Genomic DNA, 25,377 nt, shown 5'->3' on the forward strand with positions numbered 1-25,377 from the left:
AAGACAAAATACGAAAAGTATTCAACAGAAACGAGTCGGTTAGTCCTTTTTTTAACTATTTAAATCAGTTGTGTTATATATATAAATAATAAATAGAGTCGTCTTATAAAAGTATATTTCCATGCGAAAACAAGCAGAGTTTATTCACAAACATGATACTTATTTTCAAAGCCCCTTCTTCACATCAGCTTATCCTAACTAATATATTTTTAAGCTAGCCTATTAAAGAATAGAAAATAAGAAACAGACTATTTAAAAACTATAAAAATCATCAAAGCTAGCGATCTCTCAGTAAACCGTCATAATGGCCATGGCAACATAAACCGTATTTGGCAAGCCCTATTCACTAGACACACAATCGACCAGGGTTGACCTTTAACTATATCCGGGCACCTGCTGACAATATTTCCGTATTACATAATCTTTTTGTCTCCATAAAGTTATTTAAATTGTGAATAGCTTAGTATTGATGATTCCCGAATAAGACAGAGCAATGTTCTGTCGAAACATACAGAATGTTCCACCGTGAATAAAGAAGTTTTCCTTATGCTTACAAATCGTTGTGGCCTACCTATTGATGTTTCAGCATAATGTGCTTCCATCCTTAAGTATTAGAAAACATAAACCAAAACAATATTTTGCTTAAAATATGAATTTCGAAAACTACTAAAGGGTGAAACTTATAAAGTGATTCTTTCTCGCCATTTTCTAACTTCCAACAAATTTTATAAACTGTATATAGCAAGCGAAATATCAATAACCACTATACCTTCTGGATTGCAATATGTTATGCTTTATTTATATTTACACTTATGGTGCCATGTGAGAAGGCGTAAAGATCCAACCTGAACATCACTCGGGGTTTTCCGTCCTGTAATATCCTAGATACAACGGAAAAGCCCGAGTATTATTCCGATTGATGTGAATGGTGACGTGTTATGACTGGAGAATCAATTTCCGGAAGTAAGTTTAGCTATTCCATCTATTATTTTATGCCTATAAAAAAAGAAATCAGTGCGTCAAAAAAAAATCAAAATGGAAGAAAGTTATTTTTAATAGAATAAGAAACAGTTGTGTGTTTAAAGAACATTTTTTTTATAAAATTGATAATTTTAGAGAAATATCAGAGAGAAAATACCCATTTCAAGTTTTCTCAATGGGAAAAGAAGCGATGAATAGAATAGCACCAATAAAGACGAAGCTTGTTGTTTTTATGACTGGTGATTCGTTGTCCATTGGTGCAGGTTTCCCATAGCCAATCAAGAAGAGACCACTTTGCTTCTATCCAATGTAAGTTCGCAAATTATCTTCGATTTTCTCCACACCATGCTTCGGAAGCACGTGTTACAAAGTGTTTGTACAAATTTAAGAATGTGAAGTTGTGATGTGTAAAATATGTGAGAATATAAAGTGGTCTATCAGTCGTTTGCTAAGCCTAACCATGACTGTGAAACAAAGCAATGTGAAAAGTGTTGACGTAGTCAACCCCGAGCGCCAGAAACTAGTGCCATTTCTTAGCCTTGGTTTGAATTTTGATTATGTTATTGCTGATTTATACACACACACACATATATGTATATCATCAACATTTTAAATCTATGTATAACTATAAGTCAGTTTTTAAACCTTGGTTAGGTGTTTTAATAATATTTACATAAAATTCTGTGTACCCGAATTCATTATTTACTATTTTAGTAATTAGTTCACTGAGGATAATGACAGCATTGATATATAATGTATGATGAGCCCACTAGTACTAGTAATACTACGTCTACAATTCTAGGAAAGAAGCTTGAACTGTTGTAGTTGTTATTAACTAGTAATTTGTGTACTAAAAATTGAACTTAACATTGATGGATTATGTTGCTTGTATACTTTCATATCTGTTTGTGTTACATCAGTTTGACGAAAAACATCTACAGTTATTTATTTTGAATACTACTTGAACAATTTAGAAAATAACACAAACTTTCATATGAGTTAATCATATACACAAGCAAATAATCAAAATTAACCAATTGTTTATTAATGAATTTTGGAGCAGGTAATAAATATATTTTAGCACAAGGTCATAAATTGTTGTAAGTAAACTTGAATTGTAATTTACATTGGTTATTGCTAAATCTTAAAAAAAATGCTCATTTTAACATTAAATTACATGTTTATACAACAACAGGCCATAAGAGTTTATAACTGACATTTGTAAACACTGCATAAGTGAAACAAGATACTGCAGATGTCTGGTTCTTGTATTGTGGCAAGCTTTGTAATAAAAATAGAAACTTGCAAGTTACAGGCTGATGTAAATCTCTTTTAAATAATTGTAAAGCTCATAAGTTAATACAACCTTATATTTTAATATGTTATTTATCCTGAAAGTTTCCTTTTGCATTAATACATCTATGTTTAAAATGATATTAAAATAATACTTGGAATGTATATTGTTAATCTTACATTTGAGTGGGAATCAGAAAATAGTCTTAACTTGCTGACAAAAAAGGACTATTTGGTCCTTCAAGGCTGCCTGTGTATTTCTTATGTACAGCTTATTTTCTATATGTTTACATTGTAAAAAAAAAAAAAAATCATGGGAAAAATGCTATCAATGCTTATGCTTGTGTAGAAAATTTTCAAACACAAAGCTTGTAGAAAGAAAATTAAATTCTGCAAGCCATCATTTTATCTAGGACTACTCCAGTTAATTAAATTTAGTTCTAGAAAATAGCAAAAAAAACAAAAACAAACTTAAATCTTAATGAATTATAAAGTTTACTTTTTCTCATAAAATGTCCAAATTACTTAAGTTTTGTTTAGAAACAAATTGTAGTTTTAGGTGTAAGTCTAATGAAAAAATGTGTTCTTATAAAGAAAGCACACATAAAAAGTAATTATATTTTTAAAAAACTACAAAATTTCACCAGAGGCACATTAAGAAACACAATTTTTATTCAGGATAGTTTGGTATAGGGGAGTTTGAAAGTCATGTTTACTGCATAATTAAATCGCTTCTCATGCAAACTAGCTTTGCTTTTATGTCTCCCTATTTCAATAACGTGATACTGTTGATATGAATAAAATATTTGTCAGTGTGCAGGGTATTATGAGACTCGATGAACACTCTGAAAAACATGGTGCTTGTATTGCAGTAGCTTCATTTAGGGATAGACCTGAGGCTGATAGTGATGGTAAACATACTGACCACCTTATCTGACAGCTTTTGAAACAATTTGTACCACATTTAGATTTTTCTGAATAAACTTTATAGTCTTCTTGTGAAAATCGGTTCTTGTTAGGATAAGTAATTTCTAACAAATAATCTTAAAATGGGAATTTCTTTATAATTACCCTGTATAACTGAAAGATTAAGTGTATTTTTTTTCAAAGTGGTACAATTTTTAAGAATACTAAATTTCATTTGATATAAGGTAGGGATAATTGTTTCACCAAAGTCTTGAAGGTAAATGATATCCAGTTTCATGTCACTCTTGCAAAAGATTAGTGTTTTAAGGATGTTATGATCGAATAAGCAAACATTTTTTTTGTAACTGGATAACATTTGAGAAAATTATGTTTGTAATAACTTCTGAATATCATAAATTAAGATGTGAAATATACTAAGGTAAAAGATACATAGCAGATTCATTCTTCTTTCTACATTAGCCTTTGCTCTGTATGTGTGTGTAATGTGAACAGTTTTGGTTTCCTTATTTAAAAGCAAGAATGGATATTGACTTATTGGAAAGGGTGTAGAGGAACAGTACTATGATGATTGTAGAATGGAAGATAATTCTTATGGAGATAAATAGAGATTTAAACTTGTTTTATATTAAGAAAAGAAGGGTAAGAGGTGATCTTGTTGAAGTTTAAAAGATGATCTGTGGATTCAATAGGATAAAGGTCTCTGGTTTCTATGTGCAGTATCCTAAAGATAAGAGAGTACAGTTTTAAGATTTAGAAAAGACAGTTTTTTACTTTTCTAAATGAGTCATTTATTAGTTTATCAAATGAGCATCAGCAGTAGTGAAAGCTGGCATCTTACAAGAGTTATGCTCTTCTATGTCTTAAATTTGTGTGTATAATTATGCACAAATTGGTCCTTATATAACAAAAAACACATATGGACTAACAAACATATGTATTGCAAGATCAGATACTATACTAACTAAAGCATACTTGTAGTGCATGGCATGTCTATGACACATATGATAACCTTAATAACTAATGTTAGCATCAGTTACTCTTTCATGCACTAATGTGCACATAGAACATTCAGGTGTCACTTGAAGACTTAAAGTAACACCATCTTGAATGATACCAGAAAAGCAATTGTGGAAAGAAATAAACAGAAAAGGCTACTCTTGCTACAGTTGTTCTAGTTTGATAATCAATAATGAGCTGGGTGTGGCCTAGTGGTTAGCATTGTCACAAAATTCACTGTGTACTTTGGGGTTATGAATGCACTATAAGAATGATTTTCAAATCCCACTATTTGGTCAGACAAGAGCAGCCCTAGAGTTGGTGGTAAGTGCTGTTGACTAGCTGCCTTACTCTAGAGATGGTTATATGTAGATAGCCCTTTGTGTTTTTTTGCACAAAAAACTCTAAAATATATTTGTTTTGATATTTTATTTTGCCAAATGAAGCAGTCATCAATTCTAGCTATAACACACAGAAAATTGATTCATCAATGGCTTAGAACCTCATTTTTCAAAATGTCATCACCACTACCTTCATCAAGTATTGTATTGTGATATTTGCCAACAGTATACTTAGTTGGGATTGTTTTGCCTCAATGCGCAGCACCCTACTTACCCGTTATTATTAGTGACATTTTTTCAAAAACTTCTAAATATATATAAAACCTCAATTTTAAATTATTATTTATACTTATATAGATATATATAAATTAATATAATCCTAATTTTAAAATGATTTGCTACTGATTTACATATATACTTCTAAAGATCTGTTGTATGATTCTTATTTTGAATGTTCTATTCTGACAACCCTTTGTGGTATCAAACCTTTTGTACTGTTTGAGAAAGGCCCCCCATGTTCCACATTCAGACTTATAATTGAGATGTTCTTGGAAAAAGTTTAGAGCAGAACGGCATGACACATTTTTTGTTACCACATTTTATTGACCTTAGTTGCTTATTGCAGTCTCAGAGTGTTACTGGTTGAGAAGACTACTGACTGGCCAAAGGTTCATGGCAAGATTCTTTGTACTCCTTGTGGCATAAAAGCTTCTCACTGTCAGCTTTGTACATTTCATACATCTCACCACAATCTTTGTTTATTGACTGAAACTAGCACCTGGCAATACCTTGGCTAGGTAGCAAGCACAAAGAAATCCCTTAGAGACTGTTCCAGTGAATATCAGGATGCCCAGACCCATTCCTATTGTTACATGCTTCTGTATATGGAAAGTAACCAGTAGATGGCTAGCACAGCAGCCAAAGTTTCTCTTAGCCACCTGTCAACCTCTTGATTCTGAGGACAGTTCAAGAATGCAAACATAGCTCTCACCATTGTTGATAAAAGCTCTATTTTAGGAGAGAAGAGCTTTTCTTAGTCTTTCTCATACTTTCAGATTGTATTCTACCCTTGACTGTAGCTTCCTCCTCTCCACTGTAATTTATGAACTTATAGGACCAGAGTCAAAAGGGAAAAGAAGCACATTCAAAATAAACTTTGCAATAATAAATCCTAGATAGTTACAATAAAATGTAACTTAGTCTGTACTGTGGCATTCAGATATGCTAATGTCCAAAAGAAAGTTATCAGTTTCCACACTAAACTGCAGATCCAGGATATGTTAAGCAAGTAATAGTTTCAAACATGGAGAAAAAAGGAAAAGAAACAAGTGAGTGAAAGAAAATAAATACATAATTAACTTTTAGCTTTTATGTCTATTATGACTTCTCAGCCTACTGAAGTGGTAGAGTAAAATATCAGCACGAGATATCAGAATAATGTTATACCACACTGTTAAGTCAAAACAAAAGTTTCTGGTGTGATATTCCACAACCCTAGTTTAACTATGTCAGTGATTATTTCTATAATACATTTTCAAGGGAAGACAAAACCTTTCACTTGTACAGGTCTGTGCTGCCACTTGATATTAGCACATAAAACAGGAGTGCATAAAACAGAAACAAAACTGAGCAAGTCTAAACTTTATAAAACAATTATTGTCTGTGATAGAGGACTAGTACTGGTTTATAACTTTCTGCATCATGTTTTTAAGGAAATCAACTAACTATGTCTAGATCACTTGCATTAAAGTTTGGAAATATTTACTTGAATTTACTTAAGTAAATACATATTTTTTTTAGTTATGGAAGGATGAAATTGGCAGTTCTTTACCCTGTACATAGATTAAATGTAAATGATATAGAAGTATAAAAAAACTACCAATGTTTGAAATTTAATGAAACAAAAATGTCTTTACACAGTAATGAATGAATGGTAAATTTTTCTTCTCCAGTAAATAATTCTTGTGAAAGCTGTGTGCATCAAACGTTGGAACTAGTGACTCATGCACATGGAACAGTTTCAAGTGGCAGCAGCTGGAGCACAGTCTGGAGATGGTGGTACATCTGAACAGGTGACTGTCATGCAGAACCTCCAGGCTGCTGGAGCAGTTCAGGTTACTTCACAACCACAGGTACTTTACTTTGTGTAGCCATAAAGCTAACTATGCAGATTTTCACAAGGATTTATCAGATGTCAGAAATTTTCTAAGATTCTAGTGTGTATCTTCTCATGCAAATTTTGTGAGCCAGTAATACAATTCTCCTTATTTTTACTAAAATATATATTAACAGTATTTGTAGGTATGTTGCATATCTTAAGTTAAAAGTTGCTCTTCATGATGATTTTTCTCATCTTATGGCTGGCTCTTGACCTATTTAGAAAAATTTTGTTGCTAAATCTCATAAGTCTTGCTGGACAAAATATAAATGATGAATTATTGAACTCCTATACTGTTTGCTGAAAATTCTTATTATCATATTTTTTTAAATTGCAAAGGATTCATAAATTACTTTTGAGAAAGTAATACTGAATCAGGAAAGAATCACACTAAATAAAATTCATATACCGAATACAAAATCCATAACATACTTGACTCTGCAGAAGAAGACTTAGTTCCTAAATTAGTAAAATATTCTACAGTAATACCTACCTTAAAGCTGTTTAAAATATGTCAATATAAACAATCATACCACCTTGAACTAAAGCACAGTTTCATTTAAAACTTTGATTAAAAATGCCTGTGAATTTAAATCTACAGGTGATTCAGGTGACACAAGCACCAGGAAACCAACCGCATCTCATTACTGCTGGTCAGCAGATAATGGTGCAAGCTCTTCCTCAAGGACAGACTATCCAAATACAGGGACAGCCTGGTCAACAACTACAACAGGTATAAAGCCACATCTAGTGAGTTATGTCTGTAATTAAACTGGGTTATTTAATATTACCTCTAATTTTATGTTAATACAGCATTTAGCTAACCAAATGAATGGCCTACTGAGAAAAACATTTTATTTTTAGTTCAGGAGGCCGGGAAATTATAGCTACACTTTCTTCCTGTGTTAAAAAGATTTCAAAAATCTAATACACATTTTAAAGTATTTTAACCTATTTTATAATTACAATTATACCAACACAAATTGTAGTATATGTACTGTTTGGTTATGTTCATTATTTTGTGCATGTCTGTTAAAGGAATAAGTCCTTTTTTTATTGAAGTTATGGGACATCAGTAAAGTACTGGCAATGTGAAAATATTCATATTTATTAATGTCCTGAAAACCATATAAAAGAAGTTCAGAAAATCAAATTTTAAAATCACAATTATAATGTTTTTACACGATAAATATGTTTTCATATTTTTTAATACTTTAATTGCAGATATGAAAAATGCATGATTTGGACATAAAAAGGAACCATTACAGTTTGTTCATTGAATAGCTGATTTATGTTAAATGTATAATAAAACAACTTAATTAAATCTGTAAGATAACCAATTTCAAATTGGGTAGAATGTCTACATTTTTGTTTTTATTAATAGAACAAAATTGTATTTTATCATCGTGATAATGCATAGAGACATATTGATCACAATTAATCAGACTTTCATTATAAATGTGAACTGTAAATGGCTGAAATCAACTGTCACATTTTTTAAAACATGAAGCAGCTTAATTTTGGACAGATTTCAGAATCAAGAAAAATATATCATATCCTTAATGGCTTCTAAAGTTGCTAAGAACACGATTCAGGAAAAACTGCATGAACATATGAGATACAATGGGAAGTAGCTGCATTAATAAACACACAGTGGCATATTCTGTAGTTACTCTATTCTTATAAAAGTGTTTAGGGTTTAAAACAGTGTCAATAAATTTGCTGGTGTATAAAAAATATAAAGCCTAACTATCTTTAGTGAATCTCTCACATCTCACTGCCATGAGCACATATATGTCCCCTGTCTAGAATTGGGTATTTTGTACCATCTTGAAGAAAGGGTAGGGTATTCTCCTTCAAACTCTCAAAGTTCACCATTTAAAACTTTCAGATAAGAAATAAATTATTGAGAAACCTGTCTTTGGTTTTTATTGTGTTCATAACAGTCAATTGCAAACATTATACACACAGTAAACATCTTTATTTTTTAACTGTCATGTTTATAAACACACAACTCTTCCAGTATCAGTATGTATAGAAATTTTGTTGTGATATATAGTTAAGCTCAAGGGTGCTCTATAAATAGCATAAGCACAAAGTAAGTCCAGAATAATCAAATTATTCAGGCACATTAACTCACTAATACATCACAGCACTGTTGTGATGATTTTTTTAGAGTTAATTATCATTAAACATAAAGAGAAAACCATGAAATGCAGTATTTGAAATTATATTTGGTTTTAAATATATAGCGTGACATTGAGGTTACATGAATATGCTTTATTTGCTATTGTTGGTGATGATTTTTGTCTGATAGCTGAATAAAAATCATCTATATTAAAAGGCAAGGCTGACTTGTCATTATTTTTATGTCAGCAAACAATGATTTATAAGCATACTGAAGTGGTATATTTTTGGAGGAACATACTACATGTTTTGAAACAATATTAGTCTGTTTTCTTTTGTCGAAATGTAGCATGTTTCCCCCAAAAATATATCATTTCATTATGCTTCTAAATCATTGTTTGCCTGCCTTTTTATTATTATATTACCTTAATGTACTTCCTTACTCAAGTATTTTCAGATCCTTCTTTAAATTACTAAAGGAATTTAGGCTAGCCACAAAGAAATGGTTTTTTCCCTTTAATTTGGCCTTGTGTAAAAAGGCAAACTTGGTGTGGTGTCTTATTAAGTTTTTTGTAAAAGTGATTGGATATTTTGTAAAATAACACTGAAGATCAAAATTCTGTACAAGCGTAATAAAATATGATTTGTTTGCAAAGTGTGAAAAAAATTCAAGCCACAAACAAATAAAAGGTTTACAAGTAAAATTTGTATAAACTTTGTTCATTCTGTAATTTAGTATGCTGATCATTATTATTTCCAATTGTTTGGAACTTAGACATGTATATATGAACATAATGTCTGAACAAGAAAACACTTATTTTGCTTCTCATGGAAAAAATTACCATATTAAGCGTAAGATATTTTATACAAGTAGCTTCTTTTTTTAGCTAACCTTGTAGTTAAAAATTATAAGGTTATCTGATTATTATTTAAAAGTCATTTTTTTTAAATTCACTTTCCATTATCCTTATGTGCCCTCATCGGACTTAGAGAATATCAAAATACATACAGCCGTGGAAAACTTGTAGGCTGTCACTCAGTAATTTTTCAAGTTAGTTTTTTTTAAGGAGCTTAACTCAGTCTGATAATATAATTATTTAGAAATATGTTAACTTTAAAGTTAACTTTTTCAGTAACATTAGTTAGTTTGCAGTTTTATGTGAAACATAGTCTATTTCATAAAATCGTTAGAAAATTCAAATTCTGATATATTTTAAATATTCATTGTAAATTGGAGATATGCCAATATTCTCAAGCCACTTGAATACAAGTAACAGCTTGGTAACATGACCAAAGAAGTGACTGTAAAAATGTAATGAACTTACTATGAGATTAAATTGATCATTATGATATTTTATTAACACACAAGCTACAAAAATCAAACTTATTTTAGTCATATAGTTTTGAAAAACTGTAGCCATTTTTCTGATTCCAGTTTTATTTGCTATGCATATTAAATGCTTGTGATAAAAGTAGCAATATTATCATGCTAATCTTCATACACAGTATAAAGCCTGAAAGAATAGTATTGTTTCATGTCTGTGACAATCATATGAGTTAGTTGTATGTAGTTTCATGGTTTAGACAGTACAGTGTTAGTTTATATTTATGCTCTATTGTGAGGATAACTTTGAAATCAAAAAACAAGATTTATGTGATGTATATTTTAATGGGTAGAGACAAAATGCTCATAGGTGGGTAAATTCCAGATTCAAAGTCAACCTAGCCACCAGTCAACTCAGCCACTATCTCAGGTACAGTGCTGGGAGCCGTGCAGATATTGTAGTGGCTCCCTCTTAATTTATTAATTATAGGAATAAGTGTATTGAATATTTTTTAAGTTTTCTGTGTAATATATTAATCATGAGATTAAGTACTGGTATTCAGTGTGTACAAGAATTATTAAATCTTCTAGCAATAAGTTGCGTGTTATGATATGATATTGTACGAGTTAACATTTTCTATGTAAATTTGTCTGCCCATAACATATAGTTTTAAGATCATCATTTGTATAATACATATTGTTAGCAGTAATAAAAGTATGAAAATTGCATTTTAAGAGTGAAAGAAAACATTATCTGTATAATATGAATTTTTTTTTAGAAATATTATATGATGCAGGAAATTAAAATCAGTGATAGTTTCTTTTCAAACTATTTTGTGGTAGAAAACTGTAAAAATGTGCTTTCAGAGTAAAGATTTTCTGGAAACTATGATATCCTTTTCAAAGCAGTAAAAATAGTTTCTTAACCCTTTCACTGTGTCTGGGACGTATATTTCCCAGTGCACTGGTATATATATATGTCCCAGCTGCAGTGAATGGGTTAAACTTATATGTTTTTTTCTATGAAGCTGAATAACAGACTATTAAACTTGTTGCTTCTCATCTCCAGTCTACTTTACTTTTTATTTTGTGATACTGCTTAGTAAATGTAATGTGTAACATTCTAAAACCAAAATATAAACTGTATAATAACAGAAACTCAGAATTTTCTTATCTTGCATGAGTTATGTTTTTTTTGTTGTTTTTTTCACATTATAATTAATCTTATGTGATCCTTTTAAGGCAGAATTAAAGTAATCTATTAGTAAAGTAAAGATATATTCTAACAGAGTATTAAAATACATTATATAGTTAAAAATACTTCATAAAAGCTTTAGAAAATTAATTATATGCATGCAACATCTTTCAGACTGGAATTTAGTTATTTCATGATAAGTGTATTGTTATTTTGAACAAAGTGAAGTTAAAAAAAAAGAAGCAGAATTTGGACATGTATGTTAATGGACTGTTTTCTTGTATTATGTAAATTCCAAGCTTGTTTCATGTTTTTCAAAATTAATCACAAAATAAACTTTGACATTTGTAATAGGTACTAAAGTGTTGTGTGCATTTTGAGTTTAGCTGAAATTCATATATGTAATATATATATATATGTGTGTGTTATATTTCTTTATGTACAGATTCAGGTCATTCCTGTTGGCCAGATTCAGGGGCAGCAAGGTCAACCTCAACAGGTAATGTATACTATGTAAATAATTTTCTTTTTTCCTGTTACATGTATCAAATTCATGAAATGAGACTTGTTTTTGCTTCTTAGCAACTGTATATATTCTTATTGGAACCAAAATTTGTATTAATTTGATTTCCGACTAAAAAATGGAGAAAAGCTTTAAAAAATTATATGTGTTGAGTTAGGTTTGTACTGTTTGAGATGCATTTAGAATTATTTTGTATTTTGCTGACTTGCACCTACTAGTAAAAAATTAAAGAACTACAGAGGATTAATATCATAATTTATATATATGTTAATATAGTTGCACATTTTGTAGCTTTCTGTGTGACTTACTGGAAGAGTGTAGCCATTCGACTGTTTGATGTTGCCATATGTTGATTTTTGAGTGGAAGGATATGTCTCAGCATTTTTTTTAAGAACAATATTTTTAAATGAAAATGTTAAACAATATAAAGCTAAAGGATGCAGCATTTTTCAAAAAAGATAACCATCAGCATTCTTTATGTAGGCAGAAAACTGATGTGGCAGAGTGCTTAGGGAAGCAATGAGTCTTGAAATTATACCAAAATCAGTCTGAAGCAAACCCTTATCCACAAACTAAGGGCTTTGGTTAGTGTGCTTAACTTCCAATCTTTGGGTCACAGATTCAAATCCCATCAATGAATAAGCTCATCCTTTCAGCTATAGGGGTATTATAAATTGATGGTTAATCCCACTGTTTGATTAGAGTAACCAGAGTTGGTGGTGAGTGGTGTTGACTAGCTGCCTTCCATCCAGTCTATCACTTCTAAATTAGGGATGGTTAACACGAATAGCCCTCAAGTAGCTTTGCATAAAGTTCAGCAAAATAAACATCTTTTAAAACATTAATTAACAAATTACTGTGGGAGTGTTTCAGCTTCCTTATTTAGTACAACATATCCCACCTACTTGTTAGGAAGGTAGTCTTTGGCTATCGTCATTTCATTTTTGTTGGCAGTATTGGGATATCAACAGTAGCTAGTGGTAACCTGACACTAGTGTTGTAATTGTTAATGCTGCTGATGCAGGATTCCTCCTTTTTACAACAGTTTGGTACCACTACCCAAGAGGTTGGTATTACCCAACATAGTAAACTTGTATGTTTATCCTCTCCAAAGTCACCTTAACACCAAAAAGCTGAGATGTCAGAAACTGAGGGCATGACAGAATTTTTTCATTAGAGTTATCTTGGAAGTACCAACTTCAACTATACATTATGGTTTGTGAAATCTGTAGAGGATATTATAATGTTAAAGATAATTCATATGAAATCAGTTCAGCTCTAGTTTATGATCGTTAGTAAGCTAGTGTACATTAAGAATGTTTTACCAGCTTGCTTTTAACCCATTTGTTGATAAATCCAATATAAGTATCTTAAATCTGAAAACATTCTTGTTTTTTTATACCATAAATTTTTTGTCATCAGGAGAATTGGTTATTTTTGTATATAATTTTTAGATCATTATCCAACAACCTCAACAAGGGCAATTTATTCAGACATCTGATGGTCAGACACTGGTTTATCAACCAATGACTGTAGATGGCACTAGCTTTATTCAAAGTCCGGGAGGTAAGGTTAATTTAGATATTATTCTTGGCTTGTTTTTTGAAACTACTGCTGTATGTGTTGATATTATTTTATTCATATTTGTGTACAAATGGGTTTAATCAGTTTAGAATGTTGTTTAGACAAATTTGAAAGTGATGAGAATGTTACCAGCAATGCTGTGTTCTTCATTGCTAAAAGACACATACTGAACCCGAGAAAATCCAAATTTTTGTGAACTACTTTTCTACATTTTACTCTTTGTACTTACTTTTCTTAGCAAATTTTGTTTTATTGCAGCTTTGACATTGTGGTAAGATAGAGACACTATAATATTACTACTGTATAAATCATTGTAAATTAGAATACCACAAATTGGTTTGTTTCTTTTATGAACTAAATTAGAGGTGTAGATACACAGAAGTTACAGATCATTCAGCTGAGCAATAAAGCTTAACTTTGTAAGCTTTTACTGAGATCTTTCCCATTTTGTTGAAAAGTTTAGGGCTTCCGAGTTTTCTTGTTCTTATCCTTGATTATAAGATAACAAGTAGCAGTGTTGTAGGAAAATTCCTCCATTAGGTGCTTGGCAATCTTTTATGTCCATGATATGTCAGTACTTTTCACAAGTCTGTTTTTATTAACATCTGATTTTATGGTACAGTTTAGTCCACGATTTGATATATGATAATGCACAATCCCACTGTGCTGTATTGGTCAACACCATTTTTTAAGAAGAGGGAAATGTCTGTATGGAGTGGAATGTTTCTGCTCCAGACTTCAATTCCATTGAGCGTATATAACTCTAGATACTAAATATGCCCTAGAAATATCTTTCAGGAATTTATCAACACTAATTTTAAGTAATTAATGTTAGTCCCAATCTGCCCATACTATTTGTGTGGTGGGCAACTGGCAAATCCACTTTTGTTGTCTAGGGGATCAAACTTAACCCCTCCCCCAACATCCTAAAATATGTTTCATACACATAACTCATCTTTTCCTTGTGACTGGTAAAGAAGTCTTGCAAGTCACTGAAGGTGTCTGAGGGCCACACTTGTATCCCACACATCATGAAGTGTCAAAATGAAGTGAGGGAAAAAATTGAGATCATTTTACAACAGTGACTTTGCCATGTCATAGTTAAAATATTATAAGTTCCAGTCTTATAATTGTTTTGTGCAATGTATTTCTCTGATTAGAAAGAAGTTATCTGTAAACTTTAATAATTTATGCAAGAGATAATATATATTCAAGCCTGCCTGAATATAAAAATCTATTCAGGCCATTTTTTATCAACTGACCCTTGCAACTTAAAAGTTAGCATTGTGTGACATAGAAATGCTTATTACATTTTGTATTGGAGCAATTAATTAGCTTGATTGAAAAGTACCCAGCAAACAAAAATATGTTGATTATTGAAATTGGAAGTTTTATTATTGCTTTAACACTTTTCTTTAACAGTTAAAGACAAAAAATTAGTTTAAATTTAGGTGATGTTTATGAATGTTTATTTTTTAAAAAACTTTGTTTCTTTCAAATTCTGCTATGAACTTTTTAAATACAATATGTTTACACTTTCAGTAAGGATGATATAAATGCACTTTTTCAGGAATTATTCAAATACCAGCTGTCTCTGTTGCTCCAGCAACACCTCAGGTTGTTCACCATCAGACAACAACTAGCACAGCTACTACAGGGACAAGTCCACAATCCATATCAATCCCATCATCAGGAAATTTACAGTCTGGAAACATTGTAATGGTGTGTAGTCCTAATTTTCAATGAGGTGTTAATTATCAAAGAGATTCTATTTACTTAAAAATATGTTGTTTTTCTCAGTGTCTTATCATATTACAGAAGTATATTTTTGTCACTGTTTCATAAAGTTTATTACTTTATTGGATTCTATTCATATCAAAGATCAAGGAAAAAATAGATGTTACAGAAAACCCATAATTATAAAGGTAACATGTTATTTATTTACTAGAATGCCCCCCAGTGGCACAGCAGTATGTCTGCAGACTTACAATGCTAGAAACTGGGTTTCGATACCTCTGTGTAGCTTCGTGCATAATTACAAACAAATAAACAATTTACCAGAACACTTTCACTAACAATGTTTTCGTTTGCTGAAATAAATATAATTTATTTAGGTTCTGAAGCATCCATTAATATTAACCCTGCCTGAAATGCTTCAGGAAATGTCCCCAGTTTTTATTTTATACCTCTGAACATCGAGAGCATAATCTGCATAACTTTGTTCACAGAAACCTGTGGTACTGGCTGAAGCCTCCCTCTTGGGGGTTCTCAGGCAGTGATTGGCTGAGATGCTGTCAATTTCATGGGCGCTAGGCAACAGATGTATTCATGGACACTGATACCTAGACAGACACTTGTTCCTGTTCCAGGGTAGAAATTTGTCATACAGCCTTGCTTGACCCAAGATTTTGATGTAAGTCGTAGTTGACATTCCTGATGTACCTCCAGAGGGAGAGGCTCACTGCTCTGTGGTTCCCTGTTTGTGCCAGTTGTCTCACCCTTTAAGGAAACAGCTCTGACTAGCAATGGTAATCACCAGTGGTACTTCCAGTTCTTTTTTGTTTTTGGCAGGTCATGGGTGGTCTTGATCAGAACTCTGGCTGGTGACAGCCTGGGAGTCTTATAGAGACCCCCCCCAAGTGGTCTTAGACTCACCAGGTGTCATTCCACTATGACAACCTCAGTTGCTCCTGCTTCCCTTGCACTAAATCTGATCATCAAGAGCATAGTTTTATCCATCAGTTTGGATGCTCCAGACATTAGTAAATCTTTTTGAGTCTGTTATTGTAAGGTGATTGATGGCAGCATTGGTACAAGTCTTATGTCCAGGAGAGGACTTTAGACTCAACATCTCTCTTGTACAACCATCTGTCTCCAGCAGCAAACTTTTCCTCTTGGTTGTTGCAAATACTTTTACTTACAGAATAATCCATTCTTTCAAGAGATCAAACAAGTGCCAGTACATACATTAACAGAAACATAAACGTTGCTATAATTCCTGTGATTATGGCACCAAAATGTTTCCTTCTTATCTACTTGAGATATTTTCATGTAAACTGATTTCCTCACAAGTATTGGATGGGTCCACTTAATAATAGGAGGATCGAGCAGGAAATTCACAAAGTAATCTGAATTTGAAAACTGCATCTGACAATAATTAAACGAAATATTGAATCATGAAGAACTGGTTGGCCTAACTTATTTTAATATGATGTTTTATACCTTTTTTTTTTTCCCATAGTCCGTGCGGACCGTAGAGCCGATGGCAGATCTTGCTCTGCCATCGTTTCTAAAGCTGTTTTCTTACGTCAAGGATGCAACCCACTTGACGTTTTATACCTTACTGATATGTAATTCAATGATATCATTCTTATCGAAATTGTTTTCACAGGTTTTGGGTTATACAAACATTAAATGCCTGTGGTAATGGTGGTGATAATTGTAAAAGAGAAATGACAGTGGATTGTAAAAGGGGTAGTATTGAATTAGATTTGGAAGAGTGAAAAATTGTGATAAAACTTTGATTGATAAGAGACATACAGGGTGGGGTTGGGATCTAGGGTTGCACCAGGGAATTTATCTGACGAGCCTTGTTTATGAGTAGTAAAAGTAAATAAAAAGGTAATTCAATTATGCGCCTGTCTACATGTGTGTATGTTAGGTGATAGCAGGTACCGGAGGATTACAGGCTCTACAGAGGTTACCCCTACCGGGTGCTGAGTTATTGGAAGAAGAACCACTATATGTAAATGCTAAACAGTATCACCGAATACTGAAAAGGAGGCAGGCTCGTGCAAAATTAGAGGCTGAAGGAAGAATCCCCAAGGAGAGGAGGGTGAGTGAATCGTTATGAAAAAATATCTAAAAAATGTTTTAACAAAGATCTATTAAACTGCACTATTTTTATTGGAATTGGTAGGCAGTCTGTAAGCTATTATTGGCTATATTAAAAAAAATGAATGTTATGAAAAATAATTAATTGTGATTGTCTCATATGATTCATAATATATCTATTGATGAACTCAACTACATAAAAAAAATTCTAAACTAGTCAAGGTTATAATGAGCTTGAGCTTATTATTATAATACCTTTTTAGTAGTTACTTTAAGTATTTTTTGTTAGTCCTCAGGTGGGTAAGCAGTAAGTTCACAGAGTTATAATTTCAAAATCCTGTGTTTGATTCCCTGCTGTGGACAGAGAACATATAGCCCATTGAGTAGCTTTGACATTTGTTCTTTGGATGAAGTTTTCACTATTTGCCCATCTCAAGCACAATGAGTAGATCATAGTTAGAGATGCAGTGACGTAGCTAGTTGATTGTTCAGCTTAGGTTGTAGGTTACGAGTTAGGAGTGCTTCCTTTTTTTTTCTTAGCATCCATTTATCTTTTGCCGAGTCTATTATTCTGAAGTGTTCACTGTTTGGTTTTTCGTTACAGTCTTTACTTAGGTGGTTGTAAATTCCAGAGTTATTGAAAGGGCTGTTATGTGCATGCTCCTTGATTCTGGTAGCTAAGGTGTGGGTCCTTGACCCAATATAGAGTAGCTTTGAACTAAAAACAAAGAAACAAAACCTATATAGTGTGGTTAGATAGTTTTTAATTTGTTCTTCCAAAGTTTTTATTATTACAGTTTGTTTTTAATTGAAAAGATAATATGTATAGCTTTATATTATTCATTCCAAAACATACTTACCTCTGTTGCCACTTATAGCTATTGATTGACTGCCAGGGTTTCTTCTTTGTCCATCTAAGCATTAGTTTGATTTTTTCTCACTTGCTCCAATCTTTTATACTCCACTCAATTGCTCTTGGTGATAATTGTCTTGTGATACATACATCAGTATGCCCTCTATCCTGATACTGTATTTATGCACCTCATTCAGATAATTTTATCATTTTTTCTCGACAAAGCGTCACTAATGTGTTTCCCAGTATTATGATCATTCAGAGCTACTTTGAACGTTATCGTGTTATCTAGTTGATTTCGTAATAATAATAATAAATAATTAATTAATAATAAATTTTTTTTTTTCCTTCCAATTGGCAAGTTGATTATGGTTTGAATTCCTGGATTATTATTCCTGGCACGGAGGCCAGTTGTGTCTCTTTTCTCAAACCTCTGATATCTAGCATCACACAACAATCGGGGGGAGGGGGGGTCACTCTCGGTTGAAACTGTCAGTGATCTTATTTGTTGTGAGATGGAGACATATATTTAGATCTGTGGTAGTCCTCTGGGGGGCTCTGAGGCTGCATTTGAGAGTGATCCTTGACATTTTTGAGAGACTTTAGATTCGCTTTTTCCTGTACTTTCTTTTAATCTGTTGAATTTTCTGCCCCTCTGTGGGCAATGGTAAGTTTCTGGACTTGCAATGCCAGGGTTCGATTCCCTAGGATGGATGTGGCAGATGGCTCGCAGTTGCTTTGCTCTAACAAAACAACTTACTTTACCATGGTCTTTAAATGACCTATGAAAAATGACAAGGAGGCCACTTTGGGATAAGCTGCCTTTGATTTGTTTTTCTTTTGTTAGTTCTTCGAGTGTGTGATGTTTTGGGCTTTTTTCCTGTTGCTTCTGAGCCTGCTACTTAAATTGATGGTTGAAATTTTTTTTTTGTTCTCCATACATGGAAATTCTGGTTCATGCCGGAAGGTTTACTTCTTATTTATGTGAAGAAACAGTTAGACCTCATCTGACATGTTGTCGGAACTTTGTGGTTTTGCCTACCACCACCAACAGTTGGAGGCATTTTTTTGATTCTCATATAATATCTGCTTCTCGAATTTCAAGGTTCTAAAGTGGAATTTGTAGTTCATCTATATAGGTCTATGTCCTCTGATGGGACAGAGTAAGTCTATCGACTTACAATTCAACTTCAACATTTTGTTTCCTTTCACTTCACTTTGTTAGTAGGCTCTTAGGATCACCAGTTTCATTGAGGATGAGCTGGATCCATTGTTAGCATGCATGTTGGTTCAATTTTTGGCTTCTACATTCCACCTGGTAGTTGTTGGAGTCTCCAATTTCATTGGTTCCTACAGGGGGGGGTCATAGTTCCGCCCCTATTAGTGAGTACTGATCCCCGACATCAGCTTCTCAATACATTGCCACATAGAATAGATTCTGTTTATATCCATGGTTTCCACTGCTTAGTCGGATCACCAGCAGCGTTGGTGATTATTGTATATCTTAAGGAGCTGGTGAGGCTCAGTTCCAATAATTTCTGGATGTGTGGTAATCTTAGCCATCAATCCAGAAGCTCTGTAGGTCCTTGGGTCACAAATGGTCGTTCAGTTCACATTTTCTCTACTATTATTGACCCAATCTGTAGGGTTTCCATCTTCCACAGTTCAACGGGATTCGGAACTTAGTTCTAGGGTTATCTGAGTCTGGTTGGTCTGGGGGTTGTGAGAGAGTCGGGCTAGTTCTTCAAGAGATTGGGGTCTAGTCATCGATCTTCCTTGTCTATATCAATGCATAGATTCTCCAAGGTTCATAAGTTAATCATTCCTCGATCTGTGTTGATTCTTTTTACTGGGATTGTAGATGTCTAACTTGGTTGTAGTAGGCTCCTATCTGCACTTTGCCTTAGTGGGGGAGTCCCACCACAATCAAGAGTTTGTGGTGCACAAGGGTCAAGTACTGCAGTTCCGGGTTTTTGCCTTCGGTCTTGCATAGGCTTAACATGGGTTCTGCTGTATCATATGAGTTATCTTGTACCCTTCATTCTATTGTTCCGTGTGCACACTTCCATGGACGACTGGTTACTGCTGGCAACATCTCGTCAATTGTTAGACCATCACATCCTGGTGAGTTTTTCCCAGAAAGGTGTGCTTTTATCAAAACAATTCTGCACTGGCAAACACTATTTCACTCTAATTATTACCAATTGCAACAGGCTCTGTAGAAATGAGCTGTTCCTTGAGACCACCTAGGAGCTTACCAGGTGGTATTACTCATGGACTGTCATGAGTAAAACTGAAAAGGATCCTGCCCATCCCTGCTGATCATTAGATTGAATTAATCAGGATCAGTTTGCTTTTGCACTGTTCCTCAGGACTCCCAAACATGCATTAATGGAACTAGTGAGTCTTTACCACACTTGGTTTCCAGTCACTGGTTAGGCTTTTTCTCCAGAGTATTAGAGTGAATTCCTCCACTCTTGGAGAAGAGGGTGAAGTTGGGTGCCCTTCTACCTGGGTCCCTGAATGTTTTTCCTCAGATATCAGTAGGAGCAGCACCAGCCTATTCATAATACTGGTTCAGATTCAATTCTCGGCTATCCGGTTGGAGAGTGCATGGTCCTTCCTTTTGATCAATATTGGTTCAGTATATTTTTCATGGAAAGAGGTCCACTATCTCCTAGTAATTCTGAATGTGGAGTGGTCCCTTGATCTTTGGTTGAGCACAGTTGTTCTATGTCCTACCCATAATTTCAGGGGCAAGTGGAAGGCTCCTTGCCCCCTTGGTTGGGAAGTGAGGATGAATATTCATAATTCCAAACTGGATGAGTTCTGTTCCTTTGGTTGAATACAGCATACACAATCCCATCATCCCAAGCCTGGGGTGTTGCCTTTCGGGCATCTTCAGGTGAAGGAGAAAGTTTGTCCACTTTGGTGTTACTTACTTTTTCATCATGTTTCTGATAGTTTGGAATGCATCATTCTCTGGCTATAGGTTGAGATCCAATCAAAAGTATATCTATATATAATGTTGTGGTCCAATTGCCCTAGCCACCAACATGGGATATAGGGACCAAGGCCCCTTAATTCCAACTCAGAGTAGTGGAACCGTGGCTATCTGGTTGGGGCTGGCGTACAGTGATGGTCACTCATGTACAATTTAGTCCTTGATACAGGAATTAAGTTCAGGGTAAAGAGCATACCTGTTTTGGATGTAGTGCTGTTCCCCACTTGGGTACCACTCTTAGCTTGGTACACCCATGATCTGTGCATATGCTTTCTGTATGGATAATGCCCTCCACCTTCTCAATGTGGTATTCTAACTATAAGTGGCAGCAGAGGTAAGTATGTTTTGTAAATTAACATCATTCAAAATTGAAAATGTATTTCCAATAATACTTACCTCTGCTGACACTCTCCCACCCTTCCTCCCCACTAAGAGCTGGTGTTAGAACTGGGATGGTATCAGTCTCGAAAAAGTGATAAAAGTATCTGAATGAGGTGCTTATGTACAATACCAGGATAGAGGACTCATTGATGTAAGTGGAGAGTATATCGCCAATGGCAATTGAGTGGGGTATAAAAGACTGGAGCAAGCGAGAAAAAATCAGACTAATGCTTAGATGGGCAAAGAAGAAACCCTGGTGGTCGAGGAATAGCTATAAGTGTCAGCAGAGGTAAGTACTATTGGAAATACATTTTTCAATTTAGGAAAATGTTAACTTCTGCTTCCATTTTTGGTTTGTGAAATCCATTAAACAAATATATTAAGATTTTAATTCTTTGATGTATTACTTTTTTATTTCTTTAAAATTATTACTTTTATTATTATAGTGTTTGTACTTAAATGTTTTATTCAGCATTATGTACCTGAGCTTGAACTTTCTGTTGCTGATGTGGAATGAGTTATAAACATTGAATTTTTCATTGTAAATATGAAGGAAATAAAAACATATATTAAACCTGAAGGTAATGAATTTATCAACTGAAGTAAAACTTGAATAAAAAATAAATGTTATTTGCGATGTCTTTTATGTTGGATAAGAATTTAGAAAGAAGTTTAAATTTTAAAAGAAAACCAAATGTCTTTGATAGGTTGTTTAGGCAGAGTATTCATAATGAATCCAAGTTTCAAATGGACAACTACTGCCTGTTGTAGAAACCTACAAATGTAGAGGATGACGTTTCGAAAGTCTTCTGTTTTTCGTCTTCAGGTCAGAAGACTTTGGAAACATCATCCTCTACACATGTAGGCTTCTACAACAGGTAGTTGCTGTCCATTTGAAACTTAGATTCAAAACCAAATATTTATAAAAAAAAAAAAATAGGTGAGAACTATATTTCTAGGGATTGTGATGTAACTTACACATTTATCAATATTTAGTAAGTCTAACTTTAAGAGAAAGTGTAACACATAATGGATTAGACTGTCCAATCATTTTTAAGTTTATTTTGAACTTGATCTTGGTTTGTGAAATCAATAAGTATTAGTTCATGGGTTTAGTGCTTAAATATTCATTCATTTGTGGTTTAGTATTCATTTTGTTATTCACATCATTCTAGAGAGTATTTCAAGATGTTTTCAGTAATAATTAAAAACTTTCATATTTTTTAGGTACTTAACTAAATGTAGTTAATAGTCAAATAAATGATTCTTTGACACCACATAGTATCTCAAAGGTTTTGAAATTTAGTGCATTTTAAAATTTTTCTTTCTTTCTGTTTTTGGAAAAAATTAGCAGTTTAACATAACCTTTCATTCCTTCGTTCAAATTTTCAGAAATACCTTCATGAGTCCAGACACAGGCATGCTATGAATAGAGTTAGAGGGGAAGGTGGACGTTTCAACTCGGGCTCTTTTAAGAGCAGTGAACAATCACATGTTGGAAATGGGGACAATAGTGAAACCAAGACATTTATGAGAAATAATGGCCTTAATAATGTATCATTAAAAATTGCAACAGAATCCCAAACCAGTCATGATTCTGATAGTAGTTCATTTAACAATGAGTTAACAGCTCAGCTGGATTCTAGCCTTGAGGTAAGTTAAAGACAATTTCAAATAAGTATACAGTTCTAACTGGAATGTTTATTTAGATTGAAACAGCTGCAGTTATTGACTAAACATTACAATAAAAATGGAACTTACACTTGTAATAGTAACAGTGAGATATCTGAATTTATTTGGTGCAGACTAGGCTTTGGTGAGCTATTAAAAGTTTTTTTCAATTATCTTAAGGTGTTACTTGCTTTGATCTTTTTATACAGTTAGAATAACTGGACCTAATGCTTGTGATGCAAACTGTTGATATGTTACACAAAGTGTTGAAGGTGTTATGAAATGTTGACCCTTTCAGCATGGGCATCATGATGTTTTACAGAGTTACATTCAAAATTTAACTAACCCTTTTCGAGACAGGCCATGCCATCTCATTTGTTTACTCACATTCAAGATTTTATTGAACTACTATTTTATGAATTTATGTTAATAAGTTTGGTATCAAACTGTAGATTATAATTCAAATTTTAGAACTATACATTACTCAATTTGTTAACTTAAAAGTAAATATAAAAAAACCACAGATAAACATCGATTTTTGTGTGTCATGTGGTACATTGAATGCAGCACTGGTTCAAATTAGATGTTTGTGAAGTCAAAATACTAAGACTATAGTTTTGTACGAATTAGAAACTCAAATTACAGATATTCACAAGCTAGAATATAAAATCAGAAGGTCTTTTCTTTTCTATTTGCTCACATAATAAATCAAACATAGTGGCACCCCGCTCACCTCTTTCCATTTTTGGAAACGCTCCCTTATATACACTTACTTCTATATATGACATGAATAACCAATTGGAAGTTCAAAATTTCCACCTAGTGGTTCTCTCAGCTTTTCTAATGTACCTAGCACCATTTCTTTCTTTTGAATCAAGATTTCAATGAGATATGTTGTGTCTTTAGTGTGCTCGAAATTTCATATTTTTTTAGACCCAAATACAGCTCAGTTACTGAGCTTTATAAATTATAGTAGAATTCTATGGTATTGGTGTAGTAATTTATGATTTTTTAATTATTTAAATATATATAAGACTTAAAAAAAATATTTTGTTCCATATACTCCACATGCAAAATTTTTAAAGGCTTAGCAACCTACGTCAAGCAGCAACTGAGTACAGAGGTCGTAACTAGGAGAGATAATAGTGTGCTTTACTTCTTTATTTACTGTTCTATGTTTTAGGAAAAATAACAATAAAACTTATTTCAGAATAGCAATAATCTGTTTACATATATAATGTATAATAATTGAAATGTGATTGTATTTTACAAAATACTAGTCGACTAAAACACAGCCAAGACAAATTATTTTGTCGTTGTAACTTCTGTATTGTTAGCCAGGCATTGGTGAAAGGTCAATATAATAAAAATAATAAATATAAATGTATAATGTTATGAGATTTAAACTATTTCATCTAAACATTTATGTTTTTGTGTTATAATTTGTGTTCATTATAGAATGAAAGAGGTATAATTTATGTTTATTTCCTATTTTTTTTATGGTGGTTGCAAGTATTATTTACATTCTACTTTTTTAATTTCAAGAGGAAGTATTTAACAAATTCTCAATCTTATGTTGTAATGTGATGTGTGTGTGCACTCTCGCATATCCCTCTTAGTGTGTGTAACTTCAATAGCTTCTATGGTATCTGTAAACAGAAGCTATAAATAATAACAAGGTCAAATGTACAATTTTAATGTCCGAACTTTGCAGAGTTAGCAATATATTTTCCAATCCGTGGCAGAAGCCTTGCTTATCTTTCAAGGCAGTATTCAAAACCATATACTCTTATTTGGTGCACGTGGTTATAACCAGTAGAAAGAACTTTTTTTTTCTATTACAAGCTTGCAACTGTCCTGTTTAATTTGGCAGCAGTAGACGATAGTTGAAAGGAATGTTTTTATAGAATGTTTTTACCCTACTTGTAGCTTAGTTAGAAAGTCAGTTAAATGAAAGTAAACTTGGGACATTCTATTCTAGTCATTGATATTGTTTTTGTGTTCTAAAATGCACATTTGAAAGTTGCACAAGTTTTTGTTTGGACCACAAATGTAGAGAAAAACTAGGCCTGGCCTATTTAGCTATGCATTCAAATACACAATTTCACCCTAATACAATATGTTCAGGGGCGGATTGGGATATCGGGATACCGGGACTTGTCCCGGTGGGCCGATAGTCTAACTC

General features: G+C 33.0%; 1 protein-coding gene across 3 annotated transcripts in view; it reads left to right on the top strand.

Annotated features, from left to right (window-relative positions):
* The first annotated feature begins 1,207 nt into the window (after nucleotides 1-1,207).
* LOC106459012 (nuclear transcription factor Y subunit alpha-like) overlaps nucleotides 1,208-25,377 on the top strand; it is a 29,267-nt gene continuing 5,097 nt past the window's right edge. Inside the window, exons 1-9 of one of the 3 annotated variants that reach the window (XM_022385597.1) lie at nucleotides 1,208-1,290; nucleotides 6,491-6,670; nucleotides 7,298-7,429; nucleotides 10,533-10,577; nucleotides 11,788-11,841; nucleotides 13,320-13,431; nucleotides 15,020-15,171; nucleotides 17,111-17,284; nucleotides 22,914-23,174. In XM_022385597.1, coding sequence (XP_022241305.1) covers nucleotides 6,542-6,670; nucleotides 7,298-7,429; nucleotides 10,533-10,577; nucleotides 11,788-11,841; nucleotides 13,320-13,431; nucleotides 15,020-15,171; nucleotides 17,111-17,284; nucleotides 22,914-23,174 — 1,059 coding nt within the window. In that variant the 5' untranslated portion in view covers nucleotides 1,208-1,290; nucleotides 6,491-6,541. Of the gene's footprint in view, nucleotides 1,291-1,360; nucleotides 1,524-6,490; nucleotides 6,671-7,297; nucleotides 7,430-10,532; nucleotides 10,578-11,787; nucleotides 11,842-13,319; nucleotides 13,432-15,019; nucleotides 15,172-17,110; nucleotides 17,285-22,913; nucleotides 23,175-25,377 lie in introns of those variants that run through there. The other 2 variants (XM_022385601.1, XM_022385610.1) reach the window with 2 other exon arrangements.

Source organism: Limulus polyphemus, unplaced genomic scaffold (assembly GCF_000517525.1).
Source record: "Limulus polyphemus unplaced genomic scaffold, Limulus_polyphemus-2.1.2 Scaffold25, whole genome shotgun sequence".
NCBI classification, from domain to species: domain Eukaryota; kingdom Metazoa; phylum Arthropoda; class Merostomata; order Xiphosura; family Limulidae; genus Limulus; species Limulus polyphemus.